At 49.9% G+C, this 27,339-nt stretch overlaps 1 protein-coding gene and 1 non-coding gene across 3 annotated transcripts in view; both read left to right on the forward strand.

Annotated features, from left to right (window-relative positions):
* Positions 1 to 27,339, forward strand: part of ME3 (malic enzyme 3) — a 222,921-nt gene that overhangs the window by 151,419 nt on the left and 44,163 nt on the right. For both annotated transcript variants that reach the window (XM_070782863.1, XM_070782864.1), the window contains 2 exons: positions 6,912 to 7,073; positions 20,397 to 20,500. In XM_070782863.1, the coding sequence (XP_070638964.1) occupies positions 6,912 to 7,073; positions 20,397 to 20,500 (266 nt within the window). The remainder of the gene's footprint in view (positions 1 to 6,911; positions 7,074 to 20,396; positions 20,501 to 27,339) is intronic.
* Positions 8,576 to 8,645, forward strand: LOC139180814 (small nucleolar RNA SNORD30). Its single transcript, XR_011565064.1, has one exon. It is a non-coding gene; the product is annotated as a small nucleolar RNA SNORD30 (small nucleolar RNA).

Here is a 27,339-nt window from a genome sequence, read left to right on the forward strand (position 1 = left end):
GAACTCTCGCTCATTGTCGACGGGTATATAAAGTGGGACCATAGCTTTGGAAGAAAAGCCAGGTAATCTTTAAAAAGAGGAGAGAGAGAGATGCTTCTGAAAGAACTCAGAAAATGAAACAGGACTTTCTCTGGTTTCCCAGCCAGAAAGCAGGACTGCACACGCGCAGGAAGAGGAGTAGGCTGTCAGGGAAGCAAGGTCACGGTCTCGGGCCGGGGGGACCGTGGGGTTTGGGGGCTCCTCTCTCACAGGGAGGGAGAGCTGCCTGCCCCACCGCTCCCCAGAGCCCTGTGGTGTAAATCACAGAGGGGACTGAGAGCTGCTTTTCTGACTTTTTCCCACAGGGCCATTGCCCCGAGCCGGGAGGAAGGCTCAGCTCAGAAGAGCCCCCTTTCTCAACAGCTTTCCCAGGCTCCTAAACCCCTCCTTCATCCCAGGCCCAACAGCTAACAGTGCCGAGAGGCGGCTGAGCCCTGGAGCCAAGGGAGCATCCCCTGCCTATGGGCACCAGTCTCTTGGGCCTTTAAACCTGGACCAGACTTAGTTGCCAAGTGCCTGCCTGCCTTGCCCACACCCACCAAGGGGTAAGCCCCAGTCAGTGTCAGAAGTTGGATTTCCCCGGAAACATTTCTCTTGGGTGGAGATCAGCATATTAGGAACGGCTCTTGGGATCAACCTCTAGAAGGAAAGTAGTCAGGACAGAGGAGAGGGAGAGGTTGGGCTGAGTCAGGGGGCCCGAGAGACCCAGTGGGGCACCTGAGGAGGTTCAGGAGTGGGGATGGCTCTTCCGTCATCCCGAGTTGGGCCAAGGGGTCCCTTAGTCCTTGGCTGTGGGCCGCTGCCCTGGGAATGGAGCATGACATTGGTCAAGGTGGCTCTCCTCAGTCGAGCAGGCACCCAAGCAGGCTGAAAGTACAGCTCAGGTAATGACCTCTTCTCTCCTCTGAGGGGGTCTGGACAGCACAGCACCACATCCACTTGCCAGCATCCCGCTAAGTGCTTTATACGGATGAACTCACTGGCTTCTCCCAGCAACCCTCCAAGAGGCAGGAATTATTGTCATTCCCGTGTTATAGACAAGGCAACTGGGAAGTTAGGTTCAGTGCCGGTAAGGGATGGAACCAAGATTTGAAACCTCAGCCAGGGCATTATTTGTGTTGTGGGGAGAGAAAAAGAGGCAGAGAGGAGGAGGAGATGGGAAGGGTGAGGGAGGAGGAGGAGGAGGGAGAGGGCCTCGCACACAGTGCTGAGGGCGGCCCACGCCCAGAGCTTCAAGCCCAGGGTAACCAGAGCCGGGGCAGGCCAGGAGACGGGGCCCTCGTATCGGTCTTGGGTCAGCCCCGCCAGGGCCATGCAGGCTGAGGGAGGTGGACAGTAAGTCGGAAGCCGGCTGGACAGAGGAAGAAAGGGACACAGCATCCCCCAGTCATCCGGATCTTCTCCTTGTTATTAGAAATACCAAGGGGTCACGAGCTGTAAACGCCATCCAGATGTGGGAACTGTGATGCTGTGGCTCAGGGCAGCCATCACCAGGCTCTGAAACCCCAGGCTGCAACTCCAGCTTGCCCTCAGCCTTCTGACTCCTCCCGCTCTTGTGGTCCCAGCCCCAGAGGAGGCAGCATCTTCTCTCTGAACTTGCCTGTCTACTCCAGGTCTGAATTCAGTCCCGTGGAGAAGAGCCTTTGCTGTCTCTGTTGGGCCAATCACATTGTCCATCGTTGCACTGCAGGTCCCAAGCCAAGTGCTAAAGAATCAAAGAGGACAAGATCCTTTACCTGCCCTTAAAGAGTTGCTATGAAAGACACGGACATAGATATAACTGTCATACAAAAAAGAAAGGCTTAGGTGACATGGGAGATTAAAATGCTATAGGAATTCAGAGCTGGGAGTGATATGTTCCAGAAGGAAAGCTTCATATGGAGGAAAGTGTCTTTTGAACTGTTTCTTGAAACATGTAAGGATGGTAGGATTTGGATCAAGGAGGTATAAGGATTGAGGTGTAAAATAGCATGTAGGCTAACAAACACACACCTTATACAAGATTAGCGGTATTTCCATTTGGGTGGAGCATGGAGTGCATAAAAGGGAAATTCAAAGAGTAGATTGGACATAGATCATGGAAGGTCTTAAATGTCAGTCAGAGATGTTTCAGCTTTATTTTATAGGCATCAGGAGCCATTGGAGGTGTGGGGGCGAGGAAGTGGCAAATCTAGGTGTGCTTTGAAAAACAAAATGGGATAAGGAGACTCCAGGAGTAGAAAGACCAATTGCATGCGTCCTCAGTCTCGAAGTCATGTCCACCTCTCTGCGACCCCACGGACTGCAGCCTGCCAGGCTCCTCTGTCCATGGGATTCTCCAGGCAAGAACACTGGAGAGGGCTGCCATTTCCTCCTCCAGGGGATTCTTCCTGACCCAGAGATCAAACCCGCGTCTCTTTTGTCTCCTGCATTGGCAGGTGAGTTCCTTACCACTAGCGCCACCTGGGAAGCCCATATAGCCAGACTTTCTTAAAAGTTGCCAAGGTCTTCCATGGTTTCCTTTTCACGCACTCATTTAACAGATAATTGTTGCATGGCCTTTCTGTGGTGAGGCTGCATTAAAGAGCGATGAAACAATTAAAAATTCTAATATGTAGCCTTTGCCCTAAATAATAATCATCAATATAATCATAAGAGCAGTGATCATTTGCCAATCATGTACTTTATTGTACAAGGCCCCTGGTTAAATGAGACATTTATTATTTAATTTCATCTTTACCCATGGAGTTGCAGAGTCGGACGCGACTGAGTGACTAACAACTTTCATCTTTACAGCCTAATGAGTTGGATATTTTAATTATTCTAATGTTATGGAAAATTAAAACTCAGAAAACTTACTGTTTGACCCAAGATTACATATGGTACATTATCAAGAAGGCTAGTCTCAAGTGCTGGCTATTAGATGCCCAAACCCCTGCTGTTAACCTTTAGGCTGTTGGGTGAGATAAAATGTGCATTTTTTAAATGTTAAATAAGAACGCAAATGCTATCACTATCAAAGGCTTTAATTGCACCGTATGCAGGGCTTGGCAAGCAGTCGGTACTTAATTATTGTTTGCAGAAGGCAGGCGGGCAGCCAGGAAGGGTGCGCAGGCCAGGTGCATGGAATATATAGCAGGTTCTAGAAGAAATCCCATTAGGTTGTAATGGCGGGATTTGCACTGCTGGGGAAAGCGCAGGAGGAGACAGAGGCTGAGAGGCGAGAGAGACCAAAGGTGAAGAGAGAGTGTGTCCCTCCTCTGGCGGGAGTGAGGCCAGTTTGACCAAAGAGAGCAATTGTGTGCAGATGAGTAACTGGAGATAAGTTCCAGAAGGCGTGTCGGGTTCCTGTCATTAGAGATAAGCCTTTTGGACTCTATTTCATGGACAGTTAGAAGGCAGTAAAGGGGAAATCCCATGGACAGAGGAGCCTGGCAGGCAACAGTCCATGGGGTCACGAAGAGTCAAACTCAACCTAGCAACTGAACAACAGCGAAAAAATGCCTTTGACCCTGGTTGCGAAGCTGTTGCAATATATACACTTGCTGTTGTTTAGTCACTAAATCGCGCTGGACTCTTTTGTGACTCCGTGGACCGCAGCCCACCAGGCTTCTCTGTCCATGGGATTTCCCAGGCACGACTACTGGAGTGGGTTGCCATTTCCTTCTCCAGGAGATCTTTCCAACCCATGGACTGAATGCGCATCTCCTGCTTGGCGGGTGGATTCTTTACCACTGAGCCACAGAGAGGGCTTTGTAAAATAGCTAATTGTAAACTAGCCTGTGGGGCACTGCTGTATAGCATGGGGAGCTCAGCTCAGGTCTCTGAGATGATCTACAGGGGCAGGATGAGGGCGGGTGGGAGGGAGGGGATACAGGTACATTATACATACGGCTGGCTCACTCTGTTGTACAGCAGAAGCTAACACAACATTGTAAAGCAATTATACTCCAGTTTAAAAAAAAAGGAAAATTAATAAGCAACGCACCTGTTAGCACAACAGGATTGAGAGTGGATGGCAGATGGAGGTGAGATATCCCCTCAGAGCAGTCAGGCATGCAGTCAAGTGCCCGCAGGCATCTCCATGTTGGGAGGGACCCTGTCAGACCTCTGCTGCCATCCTTTTTTTTGTTTTGGCCATATTGTGTGTTCTGCAGGATCTTAGTTCCCCGGCCAGGGATCGAACCCATGCCCCCTGCCTTGGGAGTGTGGAGTCTCAACCACTGGACCACCAGGGAAGTCCCCCACCACCATCTTGAAAAGCCCCAGGGCTATAAGGAGAGCACCCTGGAGTCATAGCTGGTTTCCTCTGTAGAACTCCCTGTCTCTCTCTGTGCCTCAGCAGAGAGAAAGTGTGAGAGACTGGGAATCAGAATAAGGAGGTTTTAGCTAGGAGAGATGGTAGGGAAATGTGCAAAGTTTGGGCCCCCAGGGACAGTGTGAAGACAGGACTCGGGGAGAGCGGCCAGGAGGGGGTCAAGGGCAGGCCGCAGAGAGGTCGGATGGGAGGTGGGGTGGAACTTGGCCAAGAGCACAGGTGCTTTTCTCAGCTGAATGGTGGGGGGATTGGGACGCGGGGAGTGGAGGGAGCCCAGACCAGGAACCTGAAGCCTAACTAGAACCCCTGCTTGCCACATTCACGAGCAAAGTGCCCTTGGTAAGTCACCCAGCGTTTCTAAGATAACTGCTGTGGAAACTTCCAGTGCAGTGCCTGGCGTGGGGCTGATACTGAGCAAATACGTACAGAACGTGAAGGTCCAGGAGCTTAGTTTGCTCAGCTGTGCATCGGGGATAACCATCACTGACCTGCCTCCCTGCCGGGTGTGGGGAGAATCGGGTGAGACGTGAGACAGGGTTGGGGGAGGGGCCCTCGCCCTAGGGGAAGAGACCAATCTCAAGGAGACAGCATGATAGTCCTGTATCCGCTGCCCTCTCGAGGGCCCCCTTTCCAGAGGTGAAGGGGTATTTTAAAAATCTATGCACCAGTGTCTATTAAAAGGCCCTGTGTGCTCTCACTCCTGGAGAAAGAGAGAGGAGATTCTGCAGAGCTTGTTGGTGCTGGATCTTAAACCCTTCCTGGCAGGACGGAGTCTTCATCTCTCTATCCACGGGGCCCAGCGCTGTGCCACATGGAGTAAAGTGACCCCTATGGTGCCCAGGACATCCACATCTCAGAGCTGGTCCTACGTCCTGACCCAAAGCTGGTTCCAGGGGAGGGCTGGGTGGCCCCATAAACTCCACTCATTTGAAGATGTAGGGAACCAGTGCTGGGGAGCAGCTTGGGATGACCTATAAACAAGTTCACTGTCACCCTGAGGGGTTCCCCGTGGCCTGACATTCAGGGTCCCCCTCAGTCTGACTCCAGCCTGATTTTCCATTGCTTCCTTTCCTGGGACCCAAACCCCCCTCTCCCCCCACACACACCCTATACCCCCACCACTTCCACCCTGAACCATAATTTCCTTTGCATCAAATGGGTAATCTCCACCTTTCCAAGGTCTGGCATGTGTTTCCCCCTCATCCAAGAAGGGTTGCCCTGCAGGAAGTGCCTCTCCCTTCTCTCTGTCTCTGCTGCTCTTGAGCTGTGACACGGCTCTCATACTTTACCCCAGAGTCAGTATAAATATACACATTCCATCTCTCTTCTGCCCATTCCTTTCAAGGGCTGGGTCCACACATTCTTGATCTTAGAGATAAGCAAACTGAAGCTCCTTCCCCCAGGTTTTAGCATGGTGTCTTTTGCAAAGTGCCCTGACTCAGGGATGGCTCAGCGGTAAAGAACCTGCTTGCAGTGCAGGAGATGTGAGTTTAACCCCTGGGTGGGGAAGATCCACTGAAGAAGGAAAGGGCAACCCACTCCAGTATTCTTGCTTGAAAAATCCCATGGACAGAGGAGCCTGGCGGGCTACATGGGGTCGCAGAGTTGGACATGATTGAAACAACTTTGCACACAAAGTTTATTAGAGTTGGTTCACTTGCAAGGTTCCCGGCCAGCTCTCACTGCCCTGAGTACTCAGTGGGTTGCATTTTCATAATCACAGGAAGAGAGGGGAGAGGGAGAAGATCTTCTTTGTCTTTCTTGAGTAGATGTCATGTTTCCCTCATCAGTTCCTCCCCCAGCTAGGGCAGGGAAGTTTTCTCGTCCCTGTATGGTCCAGCCAGGACTGTCATAGCACTTGGGAAAAATATTTTCAGGTCTCAGGACAATAAGGGTCTTTCATTTTGAAAAGTCACCTTTCCATAAATGATTGTTTTTTGTGTGCACACAGCATGTTTTGAGGGTCATTAACCTGAAGACACCACTGGGCAAGTTGTAGGCCTTATTCGCTACTACTGTTTTATTGTTTGGGGGTCATTGTGCAAAGAACATGTCTTAGGGGCCAAAGAGCATGTTTTGGGGGTTACTAATTAACTGAGCTCACTGGGCAGGATGTAGGTCTCATGCCTCCATTGTTTTGTTTGGGGGCCTGTCTCGTGCTTCTGTTGCATAGTTTAACTTGCTAAGCAAGTTGTCTTGATTTTATTGTTAAGCAAGCCAATCTGGCTCTGATGCTAAGGGACTTCATTTGCTTTGTGAGTGAAGCAAGCCCACAGTGCTTCAGAATTTTCTCATTATTTTCTTGAGTGATCATTAGTCTTATTGTGGTTTCTCAAAGCCCCCTAAAGTTCCCTCCCTAATGGGGTTTCTAAGCTAACTATTTGATTATCCTACTCTATCCCTGCCCCATGGGCAGAGGAGCCTGGAGGGTTACAGTCCATGGGTCGCAAAGAGTCGGACACGACTGAGCGTCTGAGCACACACATCCCTGCCATTCCCACAGTAAGCATCATCATCAGGCCCAACACGCTGCACAAACAGGCGCTTTGTACAGATGTCCTGCCTTTCCTTCCAGGCGGTGGTGGTGACTGACGGGGAACGCATTCTGGGCCTGGGAGACCTGGGCTGCTACGGCATGGGCATCCCCGTGGGCAAGCTGGCCCTGTACACGGCGTGCGGAGGCGTCAACCCGCGGCAGTGCCTCCCTGTGCTGCTGGACGTGGGCACCAACAATGAGGTAATGTGCTGCCCTGGCCGGGAGCCAGAGGGTAGCAGCTGGGCTCAGGTGGGGAAAACCTTGGTGCAGTGATCTGTCTACGCAGCATCGGGCTGTTCTGCACAACAGGTCAGTAAACCCAGGAGATGGGTGCTGAGGCAAGGAAGCCGCTTTATTTATTTGGAGAGCCATCTGAGAAGATGAGAGACTAATGTCTCAAAATAACCATCTTACAGGGGCTGGATGCCAGGTTCTTTTATAGCTCAGAGATGGGGGAAGTGAGGAAGCAAAGTAAAAAGGCCATGAATCTCGCAAATATTTCCTAGAATGGCAGGCCTCAGGCAGGGGGTGTGTTCATTTCTTCCTTCCAGCTGTCCACAGGTGGACAGGGTCCTGAACAAAGGCATTTTAGTTTAACAGTCAGGCAGAGGGGCAGGATTCTCTGAATCAGGCCATTCTATTTTTTACATATTTTAAAAATAATAACAAAAGCAAAGGAAAGCAAGTCAAAGAAACAGTTACAACACGAACACAGAATTGGCTTTTCCCTACAAGGGGGCTGTTTCTCTCTGGGGTCCTCTTTGCTAGGACATTTCGCCTACACAGCAGTGACTCAAAGACCTCTCTCCATCCTGGTCACCCACTCCGCCCTCCCAGCCCCTCTGTCCTCCCCCAGCCTCTTCTGGGTCTTCTTGCTCCCCTCCCTCCTGCCAAGGTGCCCCTGCACAGGCTTTCTGTGCTCCCTTGTTCTGTGACCCCAGGCAGTTTCTATTACCCTGGTGGCCTCTCTCTCTTTCTGATCCATTAATGAAGAAAGCCACTGAGGTGGGAGTGGCTGCTGGTCAGTGTTTTCAGCATTTTAGAGGTGAACTACCTCTGTAAAGAACTTTCCTGCTGGCTCAGTGGTAAAGAATCCGCCTGCCAATGCAGGAGACACAGGTTGGGTCCCCAGGTAGGGAAGATCCCCTGGAGAAGGAAATAGTAACCCACTCCAGTATTCTTGGCTGGGAAATCCCATGGACAGAGGAGCCTGGCAGGCTACAGTCCCTGGGGTCACAAAGAGTCGGACATGACTTAGTGAATAAACAACAACTACTACTTCTGGAAAAGGATTAAAACTCAAAGCACTGGGACCAAAGGCTGAAATGCCTGGATCAGGCACATAAGTGTCCTGTAAACCCATGGGGAGAAACTGACCCAAACTGTGGCTGGGAGCCCCTGCAGGCTTCTGGGAGATTTATAGTTTAAGGAGCTCAAACCCCAGCCAGGAGTTTGTCTGCTCTGGGTACCACCCCCCTGGGTCACATTCCTCGTGCTGTCTGCGATTCACAGCTCTGTATCTTTGTCTTAATGACATCTATCTCTGGATTTAAAATCCGTGCATGTCCATCTGAGAAAAATCCAGAGAAGTATTAAAAATAAAATATTAGTCACACAACCAGTCATAATCACTGTTTGCAATTTGGAATATTTCTTTCCAGCCTTACCCCCACCAAATGTAGCTTTTATAAAAGCAAAATTAAATATGTGATGATTTACATGAAATCTCATTTAGCTGATGGTTTGCTATTGAGACTCGGAAATCTGATTTTCTAGAGAAAAGAAACAAAATTAAGTTTATATTGCATATACAATTTTGTTTCCCGCTTTTTTAAAGGTAATGTGTGTCAGGAGCTTTCTCCCAGGTCACTAGCCATTCTTCCACAATGTCATTTACATAGCTGCCTGGTGTATCACAGTTCACATAAGAAACTCTCCACTCTTGGGCACTCAGGTTGTTTCTGTCTTCTTGAAAATATAATTGTGCTCTCATACCCATTTTTGCAGGTCAGTCTTCCTGTCCCTGATGATTTCCCAAGGATATACTCCTACAAGCAGAAATATTGAGGCAAAGAGAATGGTCATTACTTACATTCCTTATTCATATTGTCAGAAAAGCTTATACTGTTGGTATCCTGTGTGATCTTTCTCAGGAAAACTTTTCGTAGCTCTTTCCAAGGTCTCCTTCCCCTCTGGACACCGCACAACACCCTCATTTCTAAACAAGAATATGCACTGTAGCCCCTAGTGAGATGCTTATTCAGGTTTCATCCCCAGATGCAGTCAAGTGAGGGAGACACAGAGAGACCTGGCTTCAGACTGGGAACCTGTTGGGGTGGGAGGGGCTGGCGGAGGACAAGCCGGCAGCCAAAGTGCTGGCCTGGGAACACAGGCCCTGATCCCCAGCCCTGACAGCCAGGGGAGTCCCTGTATCCCTCTAGACTCCAGCCCTGCCAGTGAAACTGGAGCCTGGGCCAGAAGGTTACGGAGTGCGCTCCCACATCCAAAGCACTTCTCCATATGCCTCCCCACCAACCTAGGAGCAGGGAGGCTGGGTAGTGGGACACGCTTTATCATTGCTCATCAAGACCAGTCTTTAAGGTCTGCCCCATGCTGTGGTTTCCCCCGCCCAACCAGATGCCTGAATTTTGCTGAAATTGTCCCTCAACCACAAAGAACATGTGCGGAAGCCCTGTAAATGTGGATGAGGAGAGCAAACTTTGTGTTATTATTCCCACCCATCACCTCCTGCTGTGTTCCAACTGGATTTAATCGAGACCTTTCCCTCCCTCTCTCTCTCTCCCCTAAAAGCTGTTTCTAGACAAGAAATGGAATGGCTCGAGGTTGATTCTGAGGCCATTGCATCCCTTGGAAGGGTGTTGGCTGCCTTTAGCAGGTGTCTGACATCCTTTATCGTTAAAGGTCCAGCACCCAGCAATGATGTGCTAAAGTTTAGAGTGGGCCTCAACTTGTAACTACCAGGGTCTTTGCCCGTGGCTCAGATGGTAAAGAGTCCACCTGCAATGCGGGAGACCTGGATTCAATCTCTGGGCCGGGAAGATCCCCTGAGGAGGGCATGGCAACCCACTCCAGTATTCTTGCCTGGAGAACTCCATGGACAGAGGAGCCTGGCAGGCTGCAGCCCATGGAGTGGCAAAGAGATGGACATGACTGAACAACTGCACTACTTGTAACAAACCCATCAGAAAAGGTGGTGGAAAGTAGGAGTAACCATGGCCCTTTCATAGACCACCCTGTTTAAGCCTGACAGTAACCCTATGGGTGGAGCATCAGTTATTACCCTCTTTTTACAGCTGAGGAAACTGAGGCCCAGAGAGATTAATCTCCCTAAGATCTGCTAGAAACAGCAGAGATCTTGGAGGCAGAGCAGTGAGTGGTCCTGAAGACAGATCTTAGTTCCCTGCCCAGGAACTGACCCTAGGTAATCTGGATGAAAACCAGGAGTCCTAACTACCAGACCACCAAGGGCTAGAGGCTAGAAGCAAAGTTCCCTGGTTCTTTGCCTCATCTGAAAGCAAGAATGTTTCAAGGAGGCAAAAACCATCATAACAGGTACAAAGTTTCTTATTAGAGGCAGAGCATAACATGTGGGAGAACACACGGAGAAACAGTTTGTTTATTAATATTTAAGATAGAAGCAAGGCAGAAATACACACCTGGAGACAAAGGGAATAGGCATCCTCTCTAATGAGGTGCCTGCCAGGCTCCTCTGTCCATGGGATTCTCCAGGCAAGAATACTGGAATGGGTCGCCGTGCCCTCCTCCAGGGGATCTTCCCCACCCAGGGACTGACCCGTAGTCTCTTGCAGCTCCTGCATTGCAGGTGGATTATTTTCCACTGAGTCCCTGGGGAAGCCCTGTCTAGTGAGGAGGAGTACGGTAAGTCAGAAGATAGGCAGAGATACACCTGGAGAGGAGTGTGGGAGTCCTGAAGGAGGCATGCAGTAGAGAGGTGATTTAAATCACTTACATAGGACAGTCCTTTAAGGCCTTTGCTGCTGCTGCTGCTAAGTCTCATCAGTTGTGTCTGACTCTGTGCGACCCCACAGACGGCAGCTCACCAGACTCCCCCGTCCCTGGGATTCTCCAGGCAAGAACACTGGAGTGGGTTGCCATTGCCTTCTCCAGTGCATGAAAGTGAAAAGTGAAAGTGAAGTCGCTCAGTCGTGCCTGACCCTCAGCGACCCCATGGACTGCAGCCTTCCAGGCTCCTCTGTCCATGGGATTTTCCAGGCACAATACTGGAATGGGGTGCCATTGCCTTCTCCAAAGGCCTTTGTTTACATTTGGCTAATTATTTTGTTTCTTTTTTCACATGGGACTTGTCCTAGGACTCTTCTAAGATATGAGTACAACTTTTTGTTAAGATGGACCCCACCACAGAGGCCTGTTGGGGTATGTCCACACTTATTATGGGCTGGCACCCCCTCCCTTTGTGACCCCCGAGGAGCCTTCCTGTGCACGTGCAGACAGGGAAGTTTTCCTGACCTCAGGAATGGTCACCCGAGTGGTCGCCTTCCCTCTTCACTTCAGCAGAGCTCAGCTCCTGCCGCTCGCTTTGTCCCTGGAGTGTCTGGGTGAGAACAAAGCTTCAGTTTCCCTCCACTTTCAGACCCCAGGTGTCCAGCCCAGGGGCCCGTCTACCTCCTCCCTCAGCAGCAGGGGGCCTAACCACCTGTGTCCTCCTCCCCACACAGGTTCCAGTCGCTTTATGAGAAGGTACTTCTTGACTTTTAGAATTTGTGTTCCTAAAGTAACTTTAATGCGTTATTCAGAATTCTAAAGGAAGAAGGAAACGGCCTGTCTCCCGCTGTGCCACATCTGTGCCCCCATCCCACGTGTCCCTGCGCGTGTTCGTGGATGTCCTTGTTGCCAAGATGTCATCACACCGTGCCCCTAATTTTGTTCTGATTTCTTCAATGAGAATTATGTTGTCAGCACTTTCTCTTTACTTATTTTTTTTTTTTAAGTTTATGAAGTGTTTAGTAGGTGTCAGGCACTCTGCGAGGCTGCAGGAGATAAATGAGAGCCAGGCGTGGGTGGACTGGTCTCAGCAACCTAATGGATCATTTTAATGGCTCAAGGGGTACAGCTACTCAAAGTGTCTGCTTCCCCCCCAACCCATGGCTTTTGGCCCCCGCATCACCTCTAACTCCTGGGTGTGGAAGGCAGAGAGCTTCCCCTGGGCCTACTCCCTCCTGTTAGAAAGGACCAGAGGGTTCCCCAGCTGGAGGACAGAGCACACCCTGACCAGGCAACACCATTTGTGAGAGAGAAAGCGGTTCTCACCCAGTCCAGGGAGGCCTCAGCCGTCAGCCACAGTGCGCCAGGACCTTGTATGATTTGGTCTCATTTCATTCTCATGCCGGCTATATATGAGATATCGATCTCCACATTTTACAGATGAGGACACTGAGACTGAAACGTGCTGTTTTCCTCAGGCTCCACAGCTCTAAGTGTCGGAGCAGAGATTTGAGCCCAGGTTCTCTCTGGCTGCCAGAGTTGCCTTGTCTACCATGGCACACTGCTCCAAGATGTCAAGCATCTGTGTTATAGACTGGGTGATGAAGAGTGGGAAAGGAGGTGTTTCCCACACTCTGGGTTCCACAGAACAGTCAGGATCAAACTAAGGCTTAGCAATGCCATTTTCACAGTCCTCCCCCTGCAAGCAGAGGTGAACTCCCTCCAGACTATCTTTAAGGAAGTTACAAAGAGGCCCACCTTGGGGAAACGGAAGACAGTCATCTCTCTCTTTCCAAATGCATTCACTACGTGGTGTCCCACCCTAGAGGGCTTTTTGAAAATAATCAGTCTGCAAGATTTTTCCCCTCGAAATCAGGGGGCACATCTCTTGCCCGGAGCAAGCCACGGGAGAGGGAGCGTCTGCTTGAGCTACCATCTCTGTGCCAGTTCAGGGAGGATGCTGCAGTGAAGGCTTGTATCAGAACAACTAGACTAACTGTGTGTGTCTCTATTTAAAAAAAAACTCCTGAGGCAAAAGGAGCTTTAACCAGAGTCAAAGAAAACACCCCTCCAGGTTTCCTGTTGAAGGAAAACATCTGTGTCTACAGCCCTGAAACTCTGAGTCACTTTTACCTGCTGACACCAAGGAGGTTCGGAAAAGTAAATATATGAGGCATGAGCGCATGAGGGAGGGGCATCCCATGATGTTCCAAACGCCAGAGAGAGGGAGCCCTGCCCCATTCGGCAGGGTGCCTGCTCTGGCCCACCCCCCACCCCTAGGCTTCCCTGGTGGCTCAGAAGGTAAAGAATCCACCTGCAATGTAGGAGACCTGGGTTTGATCCCTGGATCAGGAAGATCCCCTGGAAAAGGGAATGGCAATCCACTCCAGTATTCTGGCCTGGAGAATTCCATGGACAGAGGAGCCTGACGGGCTACAGTCCATGGGGTCACAAAGAATCAGACACAACTGAGCGACTAACACACACACACACACACACACACACACACAAGATATTAGATGTCAATGCTTCTGGCTCACCCTCCCTCGTTTCACACAGGAAAAGGGGCTCCAGGGCAGAAATGACTTCCCCCAGATTTAAGTGCAAACCCAGCACTTGTCCCACTCTGTGCCAAGGATTCTGTGGGGCAGATCTGGGCTTGGCTTCTCAGCCCTCACGTTTTCTCCTGCCCAGATCTTGAGCTTTGATGGGGTCTCCTCTCAAGGAGACGCTGAGAGAGTCTCATTGGAATGACTGAAGAGGCAGGTGGAGGAGACGGATCACGGGCAGAGCCTGGTTGTCGGTGCCTTGGGGGCTACTGGTTGCCGAGGCAGCATGGGATCGCCCCCAGAGCCGAAGGGTGAAGGATTCCTTCTCCCTGATAAGACTGTCCTCACTGCAGATAATAATTTGGTTCACCCACAGTGCCGTCAGGCGCTGGCTATCTGTGCACCTGTGACCTAGGCCCGTCCTAGGATCGTTGTCGCTGACCCTTGGGTTGACCAAGCTTCCAGAGAAGTACATGGTGGGCATAGCTGTCACTTGGAGCGAGAAAGAGCCCTGTGTCCACACCGTGGACCCAACCCCATGACCTCCTCAGAACCCCAGATGTTCTCTGAATAACACCTTTGTGTGCCTGTTGCTGTGCAAGATAAGTATTCCAGACCAAGAGGTTCATCTTCCAATTTAAACCCAGCACTCGATGACACAGCAGGTGAAGAGGAGCAAGCCATTGTGTTTTCCATGACATTTAGTCTCCAAGATTTTTCACCTTGAAAAGTCAGAGCCAGCATATATTAAGTTAACCTTAATAATGCATTCCAACATGTGTGTGCTAAGTCACTTCAGTCGTGTCTGACTCTTTGCAACCCATGAACTGTAGCCTACCAGGCTCCTCTGTCCCTGGGATTCTCCAGGCAAGAATACTGGAGTGGGCATGCGCTCCTACAGGGGATCTTCCCAATCCAGTGATCGAACACGAGTCTCCTGCAGCTCTTGCATAGAAGGCAGATTCTTTATGGCTAAGCCACGAAGAAGCCTGCGTTCCAACATACATTTGGCACAGGCAAATACTGTTTGAGTCCACTTATACGAGGTACCCAAAATTGTCAAATTCATTGAGTCAGAAAGTACATTTGATAGGTGCCACTGGTCGGGGGCAAGGGTGGTGAGAAGGGAGAATGGGGAGTTAGTGTTTAATGGGGACAGAGTTTCAGCTCAGGAAGCTGAAAAATTTGGGAGATGGATTATGGTGAGAATTCTACAATAATGTACAATTGTGGTACATTAAGTGGTGCTTAGTGCCACTGAACGGTACAGCTAAACATGGTTAAAATAATATGTTTTATATTATGTGACTTTTATCACAATAAAAAAAAACTGAATGCAACACAAAGAAGGAAGAGCTATGAAATTAGGGTTTGGAGAGAGAGATTAAATACCAAGAATGAGCATTACGATAGTTATTTTGGTACCTGGCTTCAGTTATATCTGAAGTCATCTACCTCTACACTCTTCAGTTTTGTGATTCAATAAAATACTTTTTTTCCCCTTAAAAAAAAAAAGTCAGAGCCAGGCAGACACCCATGGAGGCCACGCTCAATTCCCATGGCAGTGAAGAAAGTTCTGGTTCATCTGGTTCATCTACTCTGCTTTGAGTAGAGCCTCAACCTGAAGTTACAGTTGTAGAATGACTTAGTGCCAGCGGGAACTTGGCAGCAACCTAGCAGAGAGAACACAGCAGGCTTGGAGCTGGGGACACTGGTCCCTCCTGGGAAGACCGCATGCTCTAATCATCGCCACCCTGTTGCTTCCACCAGATTCGTTTTGTGAACATAGGCAGTTCACTTAACCTTTCCGGGCCTCAAAAACTCCTTTGGAGGAAGCCAAACCAAGTGATTTCTAAGACCTGCGTAGTTTTTAATTCAGCATCTCCTTAGCCCAGTCATAATTGCAACTCACATGGTAAATGCTCTTAAACGGCCTGCCACGCACAGCACTGTAAACATCACTGGGGAGATGCACGTCAGTAGGACCCTTTCCTCAAAGAACTTATGTTGTGCAGTAGACATCATTGTAAGTCAACTATATTTCAATAAAATATAGAGAGAGATCATTATTATCGCCACTGGACAGAGAGGTAAAACGAAGCAGGGGCAAGTACCCAGAGTCTCAAGCTCATTGGGTGACAGAGCATGAATGCGAACCCAGGTGCATCCGATCCCAGAGCCCACTTTATGTCACTCAGTGGGACACAGGGTGAATTGCTCCATGTGACACAGTGTGGAAGCTCCACCCTCTGCTGTTCATGAGAAGCTGTCTTTGTTCCTGCCGAAGGACCACCAGCTGACTGGAGATGTGGACACGGCGTTTCCCCAGACCCCACCCCGGCTGTCGCTGCTCCCCAGCCGGGTCGGCAGCACCAGCTGGAGCTTCCAGCCACTCCTGGACTCTCAGGAAGACCAGGGTGGGGGTCAGGAGCCACACCCACATTCCCTGGTCCCCAAACGGTGGGGTGGAAAGGGCACCATCAGGAGATCCAGTCAAAGCAAGGCTCAGTTTCAGCTTTGCTACTTTCTGGCTGTGTGAGCTTGGGTAATTTATTTAAACCCTTGAACTCTACCTTCCTCATCTGTAAAATGGGCGCGAGAGCATGCAAGACAGAAAGCTCGAACTACTTTTTAGAAAAATGTTTGCATCATATTCCACACATGGTTTCTTTTTAATATTTATTTATTGGCTGTGACAGGTCTTACTTGCTGCCTTTGTGCAGCACGCGGAATCTTTAGCTGTGGCATGTGGGATCTAGTTCCCTGACCAGGAACTGACCCCGGGCCCCCTACACTGGGAGCTCGGAATCTTAGCCACGGGACCACCGAGAAGTCCTGAATCAAGCTACTTTTTATTCAGAACAAGCAAATTACTTGAAAACTCTGTACAAGTATGAGAAGCTATATTTTCATGTCATCTCCACATAGAAACTTTCCCCCAATTTTTTGGTGCACTTAGTTTTGAAATATTTCAGATATAAAACGTTTTATTATAAATAAAATAAGTACTATAAAATATCAAGACTTTTTTCAAAGCTTCCTAGTCACTTTTATAACTCAGTACTACTTCATTAGGGTTAACCCTTCATCTTAAATGCAGATATACTGAGAAGCTTTTGGAAAAATCTAAAATTCTTCAATACCACTGGAGAATTGGACTTGCCCCCAGAAACCACATATGCAGCACCAGGAAAGCCATTCTTGGCTGCCTAATGTACCACTGAATCAATCTGCCTCTTGGAAACATGACAAATTATAACTTACCGTGGACCCTTTCATCTCTGTAAGAACTGAAAAAGTGAGTGTTTTCTGCAAATGCCAAGAGTTATACCATTTTTATCATTCTGTGTGCGCCTTTTCTGTGTTGATGTGTCTCTGACAGATGAAACCGGGATATCTGTGCAATTTTGTTTCCCGCTTTTTCCATTTTAAATCATCTCATACACCTCTGTTCAGGTGGCTGCATAGGCTTCGTCCAATTTCTGCGGCTGCCTACTTGTCCATCTTGTTGTTACATCATCATTGACTTCTTTGGTCCCCTTGGCTGGACGTTTGCTGTCTCTCAGTGGCTTTCAGATGGTCATTTTGTGAAAGTGGCCGGTGAAAGGCTATATGTCCCATTCGCATCATTTGCCCACACGTGCACGCACACGCACACACACACACAATAGCTAGAGCAGAGTCCTAAACGGTCTCAAGGATGCATAACCCAGGAGTGCGGAGAGTGAGAAATGAAGTTTAGGTCCCACGTCTCTCAGATGTAGCCACGTGGTTCCTTGGAGAAAGTGTTAAATCCACCTCAGATATGTGGCCTGAGGACTGGGGGGTAAGGGGTTGGGAAGGTAGATATTTCCTGATCTTTTCTGTCCCCTACACTTTTCCCCCACCACCTCCTACAGCGCCATCAAGACAATATGGACCTAGACTGGTGTCTTAAAAAGGATGTCAATTCTGGTTGATGCGCCGAAAAACCACTTAAGCAGCTTGGCCCAGAGGTTAGGATCATGGGCTCTGGAGCTTGCAGCCATGAGTTTGAATCCAGATTCCTCCACTCACTAGCCCAAGGGCTGGTCGAGTCTCTTAAACTCGCTGTGTCTGGCCCCCCTGAAGTACCCGGCACATAGGAAACACTGAAAGTTAAAGCTGCTGCCATTACTTTACAGCATATGTTATGATTCACAAAGCTTTTTCACATGTATCAGTATTATTTCATTTCCTCATAACCATCAAGCTGGGCAGATGGTATCTTATTCCCATCTAACTTTACTTTGTCGACAAAGATCCATCTAGTCAGAGCTGTGGTTTTTCCACTAGTCATGTATGGATGTGAGAGCTGGACCATAAAGAAAGCTGAGTGCTGAAGAATTGATGCTTTTGAACTGTGGTGTTGGAGAAAATGCTTGAGAGTCCCTTGGACTGCAAGGAGATCAAACCAGTCCATCCTAAAGGAAATCAGGCCTGAATATTCCTTGGAAGGACTGATGCTGAAGCTGAAACTCCAATACTTCAGCCACCTAATGCAAAGAACTGACTCACTGAAAAAGACCCTTATGCTGGGAAAGACTGAGGGCAGGAGAAGAAGGAGATGACAGAGGATGAGATGGTTCGATGGCATCACTGACTCAATGGACATGAGTTTGAGCAAGCTCCAGGAGCTGGTGATGGACAGGGAGTCCTGGCATGCTGCAGTCCATGGGGTCACAAAGAGTCAGACATGACTGAGCAACTGAACTGAACTGAACAGATGAAAAGAAGGCTCCAAGAGGTCACATGATTTACCTGAGGTCACATAGCTAGTCTGTGCTGGAGCTGAGACTTGACACCGAGCCCCTTGAGGGCAGGACTCATGACATGCTTGCCTCTGAATCCTGCAGGAGCAGTCCAGATGGAGATTTGAAGATAACACAAAACCTTGGCCCCAAGGAGCTCCTATTTAGGGATGTGTATGCTAAGTCACTTCAGTTATACCTGACTCTTTGTGACCCAAATTCCAGGCTCCTCTGTCCATGGGGATTCTCCAGGAAAGAATACTGGAGTGAATTGCCATGCCCTTCTCCAGGGTATCTTCCTGACCCAGGGATCAAACCTTTGTCTCTTATGTCTCCTGCATTGGCAGGCAGGTTCTTTACCACTAGCGCCACCTGCGAAACATATTTGGGGAAGGAGGACACAAAAACATAATTTCCAAAAACCTTAACACATAAAATTGCGTCCTATTTCTTCACCAGGTGCTTTTTCCTGCTTTTACCTCCAGCTCCCAGTCTTTCTTTGTGTTGACTCCTCAGCCTGGAGGGCCCAGCCTGCCTGGCAAAATCTGTCATTTTTTTTAAACTTTTTATTTTGTATTGGGGTGTAGCTGATTAACAATGTTGTGATAGTCTCAGGTGAACAGTAAAGAGACTCAGCCATGCGTATACATATATCCATTGTCCTCTAAACTCCCCTCCCATCCAGGCTGCCACTTGGCATTGGGCAGAGTCCCATATGCTCTACAGTAGGTCTTTGTTGGTTATCCATTCTAAATTCAGCAGTGTGCACATGTCCATCCCAGACTCCCTAACCACCCCTCCCCCAAGTCCTTTCCCCTTCTCTGCTCATCTTTTAATGCCTGACCATTTATCCCATGTCATCATCTCCACTTGTCCCTGGTGGGAACTACTCCACTCCTTCTCTGCTACCATGGACCGCACTTTGTGCTGAAGGAATGTCTCTCTATCTGTAGTCAAGTTTACTGACTCATCAGCCAACCTGCAGTGGACTGAGCACCTTGAAGGCAGAGACCATCTCTTACCCACAAAGCCTCTTAGAGACCCAAGGGCAGCAGGCCATTAGAGGGTCAGTAAAGGGTCAGGAAATGTGTCATGCATGGATGAACCCGCAGCTTCTGTGTAGGCGTGTGTGTGAGGGGGTACAGGAGAGGCGGGAGGGGCCGTCAGCCAGCGCAGACACAGAAGATGGGGCACCTGACACGGGGCTGCTTACGGCAGGCTTCTTTCCTGGATGGAAAATGCTGGCTGTATCAGTCTCTCCTTGTGTCCCCAGGGCCTGGCACAGTGCCAAGCACATCATGGGTATTCAGTAAGCGTTCACGGGAAGGACAGGAGGGAGGAAGGGAAGGCTTCCTAATTTGAGTCCAGATCAGTGACTTTGGTTGAGACCCAGTACCTCGATCCAGATGTTGCCTGTGGCAGTTCTTAACGGGGTCAATATTTGACCCCTAGGGAGACATTTCAGCTCAGTTCAGTTCAGTCACTTCAGTCATGTCTGACTCTTTGCGACCCCATGGACTGCAGCACACTAGGCCTCCCTGTCCATCACCAACTCCCTGGAGTTCACTCAAACTCATGTCCATTGAGTCAGTGATGCCATCCAACCATCTCATCCTCTGTCGTCCCCTTCTCCTCCCACCTTCAATCTTTCCCAGCATCAGGGTCTTTTCAAATGAGTCAGCTCTTTGCATCAGGTGGCAGAAGTATTGGAGTTTCAGCTTCAATATCAGTCCTTCCAACGAATATTCAGGACTGATTTCCTTTAGGAAATTTCCTTGGGGAGACATTTGGTGGTGTCTATAGATGTTTTTTTATTGTCACAACCTGGCGGGGATGGGGAGATGCTCCTCACTTCAAGTGGGAAGAACCTGGAGACACTGCTGTGCTAAGTATTCTACAACATGCAGGTTCGCCTTCACATCAAAGAACTGTCCAGGCCAATGTGTCCATGGTATCACTGCTGAGAAGCCCTGGGATGAACCCAGAGCCACAGCCAGAGGTTGGAAGACTGTATCAGAGAGTCTTGCTAGTTCAAGCATCCTTGGTTCCTAAACTCTAGACCCCCTGCCAAGAGGTCCATGCTGCGTCAGTGGCTTCGCCTCCAGACCCTTCCAGGCAGCACCTGGGGAGCGGGAGTGAGGGACAGGTGCCCCCCAGCCCTCCTCACTGCCACCTTCCTGCCAACCCGGGACCCTTCACGAGACAGATGCTGTCTGTTGCAGGAGCTGCTCAGGGACCCCCTGTACATCGGCCTGAAGCACCGGCGCGTCCGCGGGCAGGAGTATGATGACCTTCTGGACGAGTTCATGCAGGCTGTGACGGACAAGTAAGTGGGTCAGCCCACCCCTTCTGGAAGAGGACTGTTAAGAGATAGGATGACTAAGTCAACACAGGGTTTGGCAGAGACGCGTGCTTTTCCAGGTGGTCCGAAAATTCCAACTTGACCCCATGTCTTTGGAAATCTCAAAGGCAAACGGGCTCGCTCTCTCAGATAATCTTGGGGAGCTGAGAAGGGAGAGAAGGGGTGACAGCTGAAGGCCCTGTGATCAGGGGGCAGTTAAGTATCTGATTTCCTGGGAGGAAAACCCCCCTGGCCAGCTGCTCTGGGTTCCTGGCAGAAATAGAGATGTTCTTAGTGTTGGGGGACAGAAGAGTGTCCTTCTAATGGAATGGCCTGCAAGGCAGCTGGCCTTGTTAGCTGTCATTTTCCGGCTCCAAGGACCAGGCGGTGTTAATGAGCCACCGCTGAAGGCCACACGGGCGGGCCTGCGAGATTTACGAGGTGTCATCTCTGTGCAAGGGTGTACCACGCTGGCAGCTCCTGCCTCCCACCCCAGCCTGCCCCATCTGTCTGCCATCATTACCACCCGCTCCCCCTACGGGGACTGGCATGCTGCTGGGATGGCACACTGGCTGTTCTGGAAACAGCCCCTGTCCTCCCATGCCGAGTCTGACAGGCCTGTCAGTCAAGACAGTCTCAGCAGCTCAGCTGGTCCCTGCAGATCTAGAGATCCCTTCTCACTGAAAACCTCCAGCCTTGCTTGCCACTCCAAGAGTGCCTGGGGAGGGCAGAGCTGTTCTGCACATCCTTGACAAGGGACTTCGTTGTCTGAGTTCAGTGATTGGCTGGAGAGAAAGCTGGGCTGGCCTCTGCAGCCCAGGACATCTCGTCTGGGTGGGCTTTGGGGGTGGACACACCCACCCCACCACTTCCAGGTCTGTGACCTTGGGCAGGTTAAGTAAGTAAGTAAGTAAGGTTGCTCAGTCATGCCCAACTCTTTGCGACCCCATGGACTGTAGCCCACCAGGCTCCTCTGTCCATGGGATTCTCCAGGCAAGAATACTGGAGTGGGTTGCCATTTCCTCCTCCAGGGGAACTTCCCGACCCAGGGATTGAACCCAGGTCTCCCGCATTGCAGGCAGACGCTTTAACCTCTGAGTCACCAGGGCAGGTTACCAAACTTTAAAGCCTGATTACCTGGATTCCTTATCCAGAGATAAGAAGAAAGCGTTTTATTGTTGCTGTGGTTTTTGTCTTTATTTTTTTAATTATTTGCTTATTTTATTTGGGGCTGTGCTGAGTCTTAGTCGCTGGGCGGGGGATTTCTCTAATTGCGGCGAACAGGGACCACTCTCCGTTGCGATGCACAAACTTCTGACTGCGGTGGCTTCTCGTGATGCCGAGAACCGATTCTAGACACCTGGGCTTCAGCAGCTGTGATGCACTGACTTGGTTGCTCTGCGGCATGTGGGATCCTCCTGGGCCAGGGACTGAACCCCCATGCCCTGCATTAGCAGGTGGATTCTTAACCATCGGACCACCAGGGCAGTCCCTGGTTTCATTTTTGAAGATGAGGGAAAATAATAGTGAATTATATGAGGTGGGGATTGATAGCAGAGTGTGGAGTACTGGGGTGGATGGGCCAAGTAAGCCAGGGGATGAGAGTCCAGTGTCCACCTGGGCACTTCGTCCAAGATGGGAGAACAGAGCCCATCCACACAGAGGGAAGGCCGTGCGCTGGGCACAGATGCTGGCAGGTGGGTAGATGTTGTGGGGGAGTCCGTGGGAGCTCTCCTGGATGACAGGGTCATCGGCTGAAAGTGAGGATGGGGACTGAGGGGGTGCAGGTTTGAGGCATAGGAGGCAGGACCTGGAATGTCCCAACTCGGAGCTAGAGAACGGTTGCTGGGTGGCTTCATGGACCCCCTTCAGGTTACTGGCCATGAATTTAACTTAGGTCATGAGTTTAACTTACCCGTGATTTTCTCTAGTGGGTTTCCACTGTCTGAATACAGGGCAGGAAGACACAGAGAGAAGGATTCAATCAGGGTTGAGATTTTGCCAGGCAAGCGAGAGAAAGAGAAGGGAAGGGCTGGACAGTGTCCTTAAGGGGATGATTGCAATGATGCGTCATGAGGTCTAGGCCAGGGAAGAAGGGACAGATGAGGGTCTGGTGGAGAGGAGGGCTGAGAGAGTGGTATGGCCCATGGACAGTAGGTCCTGGTGAGGCCTGAGAATTACTGAGTTGGGTACCAGATGGAATAAGCAGGAAAGGGAAGAGATAATCAGAAAGTCAAGGGTTCGAAGCTGGGATTGTGAAGGAAGTATTGCTGTTGAGATGGGGCCACTGAAACAGCCCATTCAGGGGTCAGCTACATGGCCAGAGGGCTTCCCTGGTGGCTCAGCTGGTTCCTGCAACACAGGAACATGGGTTCGATCCCTGGGTTGGGAAGATTCCCTGGAGAAGGGAACGGCTACCCACTCCAGTATTCTGGCCTGGAGAACTCCATGGACTCTCTAGTCCATGGGGTTGCAAAGAGTCCGACACGACTGAGCGAGTTGCACTTCACATGGGCAGACGCGAATCATCTAGAAGAAAAGAACAAAAGAGGTGAATGTCTCACCTAATTCTCCCCCGTTTAGATCATCCTGAATACCACATACGGTTCCAGACAAGATACTTTGAAGGTCACAAATTATCGTAAATGGCCTAACATGCCTTTGGAAAACAATGACCACAGCAGGTATCACGGTTATTGTTCTCCCATAACCACAACAGGAGCAAAGGCTTGGCCTGGTGGGGAGCAGGGGAAAGGACTGCTGGGTCACAGGGGTATGGAACTCCCTTCAGAAACCTGCAAGGTGTTCCTACAGAGGAGGGACTGGGCTTGTTTCTGTATATTTCTTCTCTTGTTTCACCAGGAGAAGAACCAGTTGACAGAATGTTAAAGGAGGAAGTTTTCAGCTCAGAATAGATCTGAGCTAACCCGCAGTGCATTAGACGCTCTGTGAGAAGGATTTCAAGCTGGGGCTCCGTGGCGTCTGGGTGGTGCTGTCATAGAAGGAAGTGAGGCATCAGTTGTCCTCTAAGAAGCTTCCCCACCTGGTGCCCATTCAGACCTCTGAAGATCCCCGTGTGGCTGGCAGGGTAGCAGACGAGAGATCTGAGGGCTTCGAGAAGTCAAGGAACCTGTCCCAGGTCACACAGCATCTGGCAGGACAGCGAGCTGACCCTGAGTCTGCTGACTCCAAGGCCAGACTGCTTTCTGCAGTTACTCGTGGATGACACACGGGAATGCATTTGGCTTTGAGAGCACGTTTCTTTGGCTTCCTGTTTCCAGGGCTCCCTCCTTATCTAGTGAAGTCAGTAGTCATTCCGTGATTCCCCACAGAGAAGCCTTGCTATTCGTGTGAGAAGGTTAAATAAACTAGGATGTAAGAGGCTCCTTAAATTATCATTAAAATCAATTTACAGTCTCACAGACACACTCCCACAGTCCAGGGGTAAACCCCTGGGCAGGGATGTGCGTCAGCCAAGAGGAATGTGTCCTTAAGTGGAAAAGATGAGCGGTTGACACTTGCTTATTTTAACTTTCTAATAAGCTGAAGCAGATGTTGCTGTGGATGCTGTAGGTGGGGAGTGAGCTGGTCTCCTGGGATTATAGTAGCCCCATGATGGGGTGCCCAGCCTGGGCAGCCAATGAGTCAGCCCCCCTGAGGCCAGACACTGTGTATTTTAAGAAAGAGCCTTGGGAAACATTGATTCCTGCCTTCAACATCCTCATGTCTTTTCAAAAGTCCTGCAAGTAAAAGCTCCAGCAGCTTGCTTCTACCCGCTCATCTTAAGAGTTTTTGGCAGAACAAAAAAAGTTACTGTGGCTCAACTGCTGCCCTAGTGGGTGGCCACTGGGGGAGACCCACGTGGGCAGAAGGAATCTCCATGTAACCTGCGAACCGCAGCAGTGAGCCACTGTGCGTGTCCAGCTCAGAGCTGACGCATAGCCTGGTGTTCCCATGGCAAAGACCAGTCCTTCATGCTCCCCACGCTCTCCCTGCCCTGCGCTGGACCCCACAGTGATGCACCTGAGTCATGGGCTTTTCCTGATGGTTTCCACTTGTGTTTTTCATTTCTCTTACTTACAGCAGAGTCTATTCTAAGTTTGCCCCTGGAGCGCCAGTTCTGTCTGATGTTTGGCCTGGGCTGGACAGGCGTTTGATGTCTGAAGCAGCAGCTTCAGCCTTTATGCAGGCCGTGAGAGGAAGTCACCCCCATTCTCTAGCTCCCCAAACTCTAAATATAGAGATTTCTAAACTCTTGATAAGAGTCATAACAAAGAAGGGAGATATTAGATTTTTTAAAACGTGACTTTAAAAACAAGAAAGTCATCTGCGTCTTAGCTCCAAGAAAATGTCTTTTTGAGTCTCTCCATCTTTCTCTCTGGTTTTCTCTCTCTCTGTCTCTCTCTCACTCACACACACACACACACACACACACACTATTCTACACCAGAGACCTGAGGTTCATGCCATGGTGGGACTAGCATAGCGTGACTTCCATCACATTCTACTGGTTAAAGTAAATCACAGGTCCACACCCGATTCCAAGGGGGAAGGGTAACACAAGGGTCTGAACATCAGGAGGCATGGTTCATTGGGAGCCACCAAGGTAACAGACAACCACCCCATCCAGCCGGAGGGACAAGGAATCGGGCAGCCAGCATTACCAGAGGCTGTGCCCCAGAAATGCAAGAAGGGCAGATAAAAAGAACAACATCCTTCCACATAGAAACAGGGAGGTGCCTCATACACAGTTGGTAGTCAGTTATTGAGTACCTGCTGTATGTAAGACGCTGTGTCAAGTGTAGTCGGCAATCCTCAGAGAAATAAACAGTCTGCTCTCAAGGATCTATGAATGCAGAGATATTCTTATCTGCCTCCTGGAGTTCAGACCTTACCTCTAAGCTTTCTCAGCCTCTGAGTCTCTTTAAGAAGAATTCTAGGGTGGGAATATAAATTTGGGAGTTACCAGTTCATAGATGGTAACTATGCCTTACATAGTAAGGGCAAGGGCTTCCCTGGTGGCTCAGACAGTAAAGGATCAGCCTGCAATGCAGGAGGTCTGGGGTTTGATCCCTGGGTCGGGAAGATCCCCTAGAGAAGTGAATGGCTACCCATTCCAGTATTCTTGCCTGGAGAATCCTATGGACAGAGGATCCTGGTGGGCTGCAGTCCATGGGATCGCCAAGAGTCAGACACGACGGAGCAACTAACACACACACACACACACACACACACGAGTGTGCATGTGTAAGGTCAAGGGCATGATGGGGTTCACCTAGGAAGAGAGAGTAGAGAGAGCAGAGAGTGTGCCTTACTACTGATTTTGAAACTGTGCCCTGTGAATAACTGCAAGTTAATCTGCTCAACAAAATTTGGGAGTACACTGTGAAAGTTGCTCAGTCGTGTCTGACTCCCTGCGACCCCATGGATTATACAGTCTCCCGCACTGCAGGCGGATTCTTTACCAGCTGAGCCACCAGGGAAGCCCAGGAGCATGCTAGGATATTGCTGGTAGGAACGGCAAGGAGAGTAAAAGCTTCTGTTCCTCGTGCTCGCACTGATTGCTGGGACTCTAAGGCCTCTCTAGGCACCACTGGAAACGGGCTGTGGCTGATCAGCAGTGTCTGCCCTGAGCAGGGCAGTGAGGCTGGCAGCACGTGTGCCATGCTTTAACCCTCCCAGATCTGCGTCGAGCCTGTGGCCTCAGCATCTGTGACTCCGTGAACACCCACGTGTGCTGGTCCTTCTGCAACTCTAAAGCCCAGTGGCAACTCAGAGGCCAAAGGATCCTGGAGGCTGAAGACTTCTCATCTCCAGCTGTTCAGGATATTTCAAGAACTACACCAAGCCTGTCTGTTGGACCCGCATGAGATTACAGCTGCTTCTTCTGAGTTACAAATCATGGACTTCGCTCCCATGACACCCTCCACCCCCATGCCCACCCCCCACCCACGCTGGAACAAAGCAGTGGGTCAAACACATGAAGGCATGTGAATACTGACCTGTGGTTCCCACACCTGGCCTGGCATTCGATCCACCCGGAGAGGTATCAATCATACAGACTCCAAGGGCCTCCCTGGTGGTCCAGTGGTTGAGGACCCGTCTGCCAACTCAGAGGGCCTGGTTTTGATCCCTGGTATGGGAAGATCCCGTTTGCAGTGAAGCAGCTGAGCCCGTGGACTCCAACTACTGAGCCTGAGCTCTGGAACCCTCAGGCCACAACCACTGAAGTTCGAGCAGCCCAGAGCGTATGCTCCATAGCAAGAGAAGCTACACCTCAGCCAGAATAGTCCCCCCCCCGCCACAACTAGAGAAAGCCTGAGCACAGTAGCAAAGACCCAGTACAGCCCAAAATAAGTATTAATGCATAGATAAATCAGTAACAACAGTTATGACTCTCTTGTTCAGGGGGTTTCTTATGAAAAACTTCCTGTGGAATACAGAAAATCACATCACCCTCCCAAAAAATTTGTCTACTTTTTTCAGAATTTTACTTTTCCAACTCGACCCATGAGGGAATGTATTTTTGGCAAAAAGATAAGAACAGGAGGTACGGATCACTTACTCCTGGGAATTGAGCTTTATCTGCAGCACTGAGGTGAGAAGCTCTGAGAAAGCTGAGAGCAGCACAAACAAATAACAGAGCTAATCATGCTTTTCCAGAGCGTTTGAATAATGACTGCATGCCCAGAACCTGACTAAGCCCTGTAATGAAGTTCTAAAGAAATACAAGACATGCACTGTGTCCTCGAGATTCTTACAGGTCTTCCAACGAGACAACATTTTGAACAGGAGGTAATTAGAGAAGAATTAAGTACTTGACT

This window comes from Bos indicus, chromosome 29 (assembly GCF_029378745.1).
Source record: "Bos indicus isolate NIAB-ARS_2022 breed Sahiwal x Tharparkar chromosome 29, NIAB-ARS_B.indTharparkar_mat_pri_1.0, whole genome shotgun sequence".
NCBI lineage: Eukaryota > Metazoa > Chordata > Mammalia > Artiodactyla > Bovidae > Bos > Bos indicus.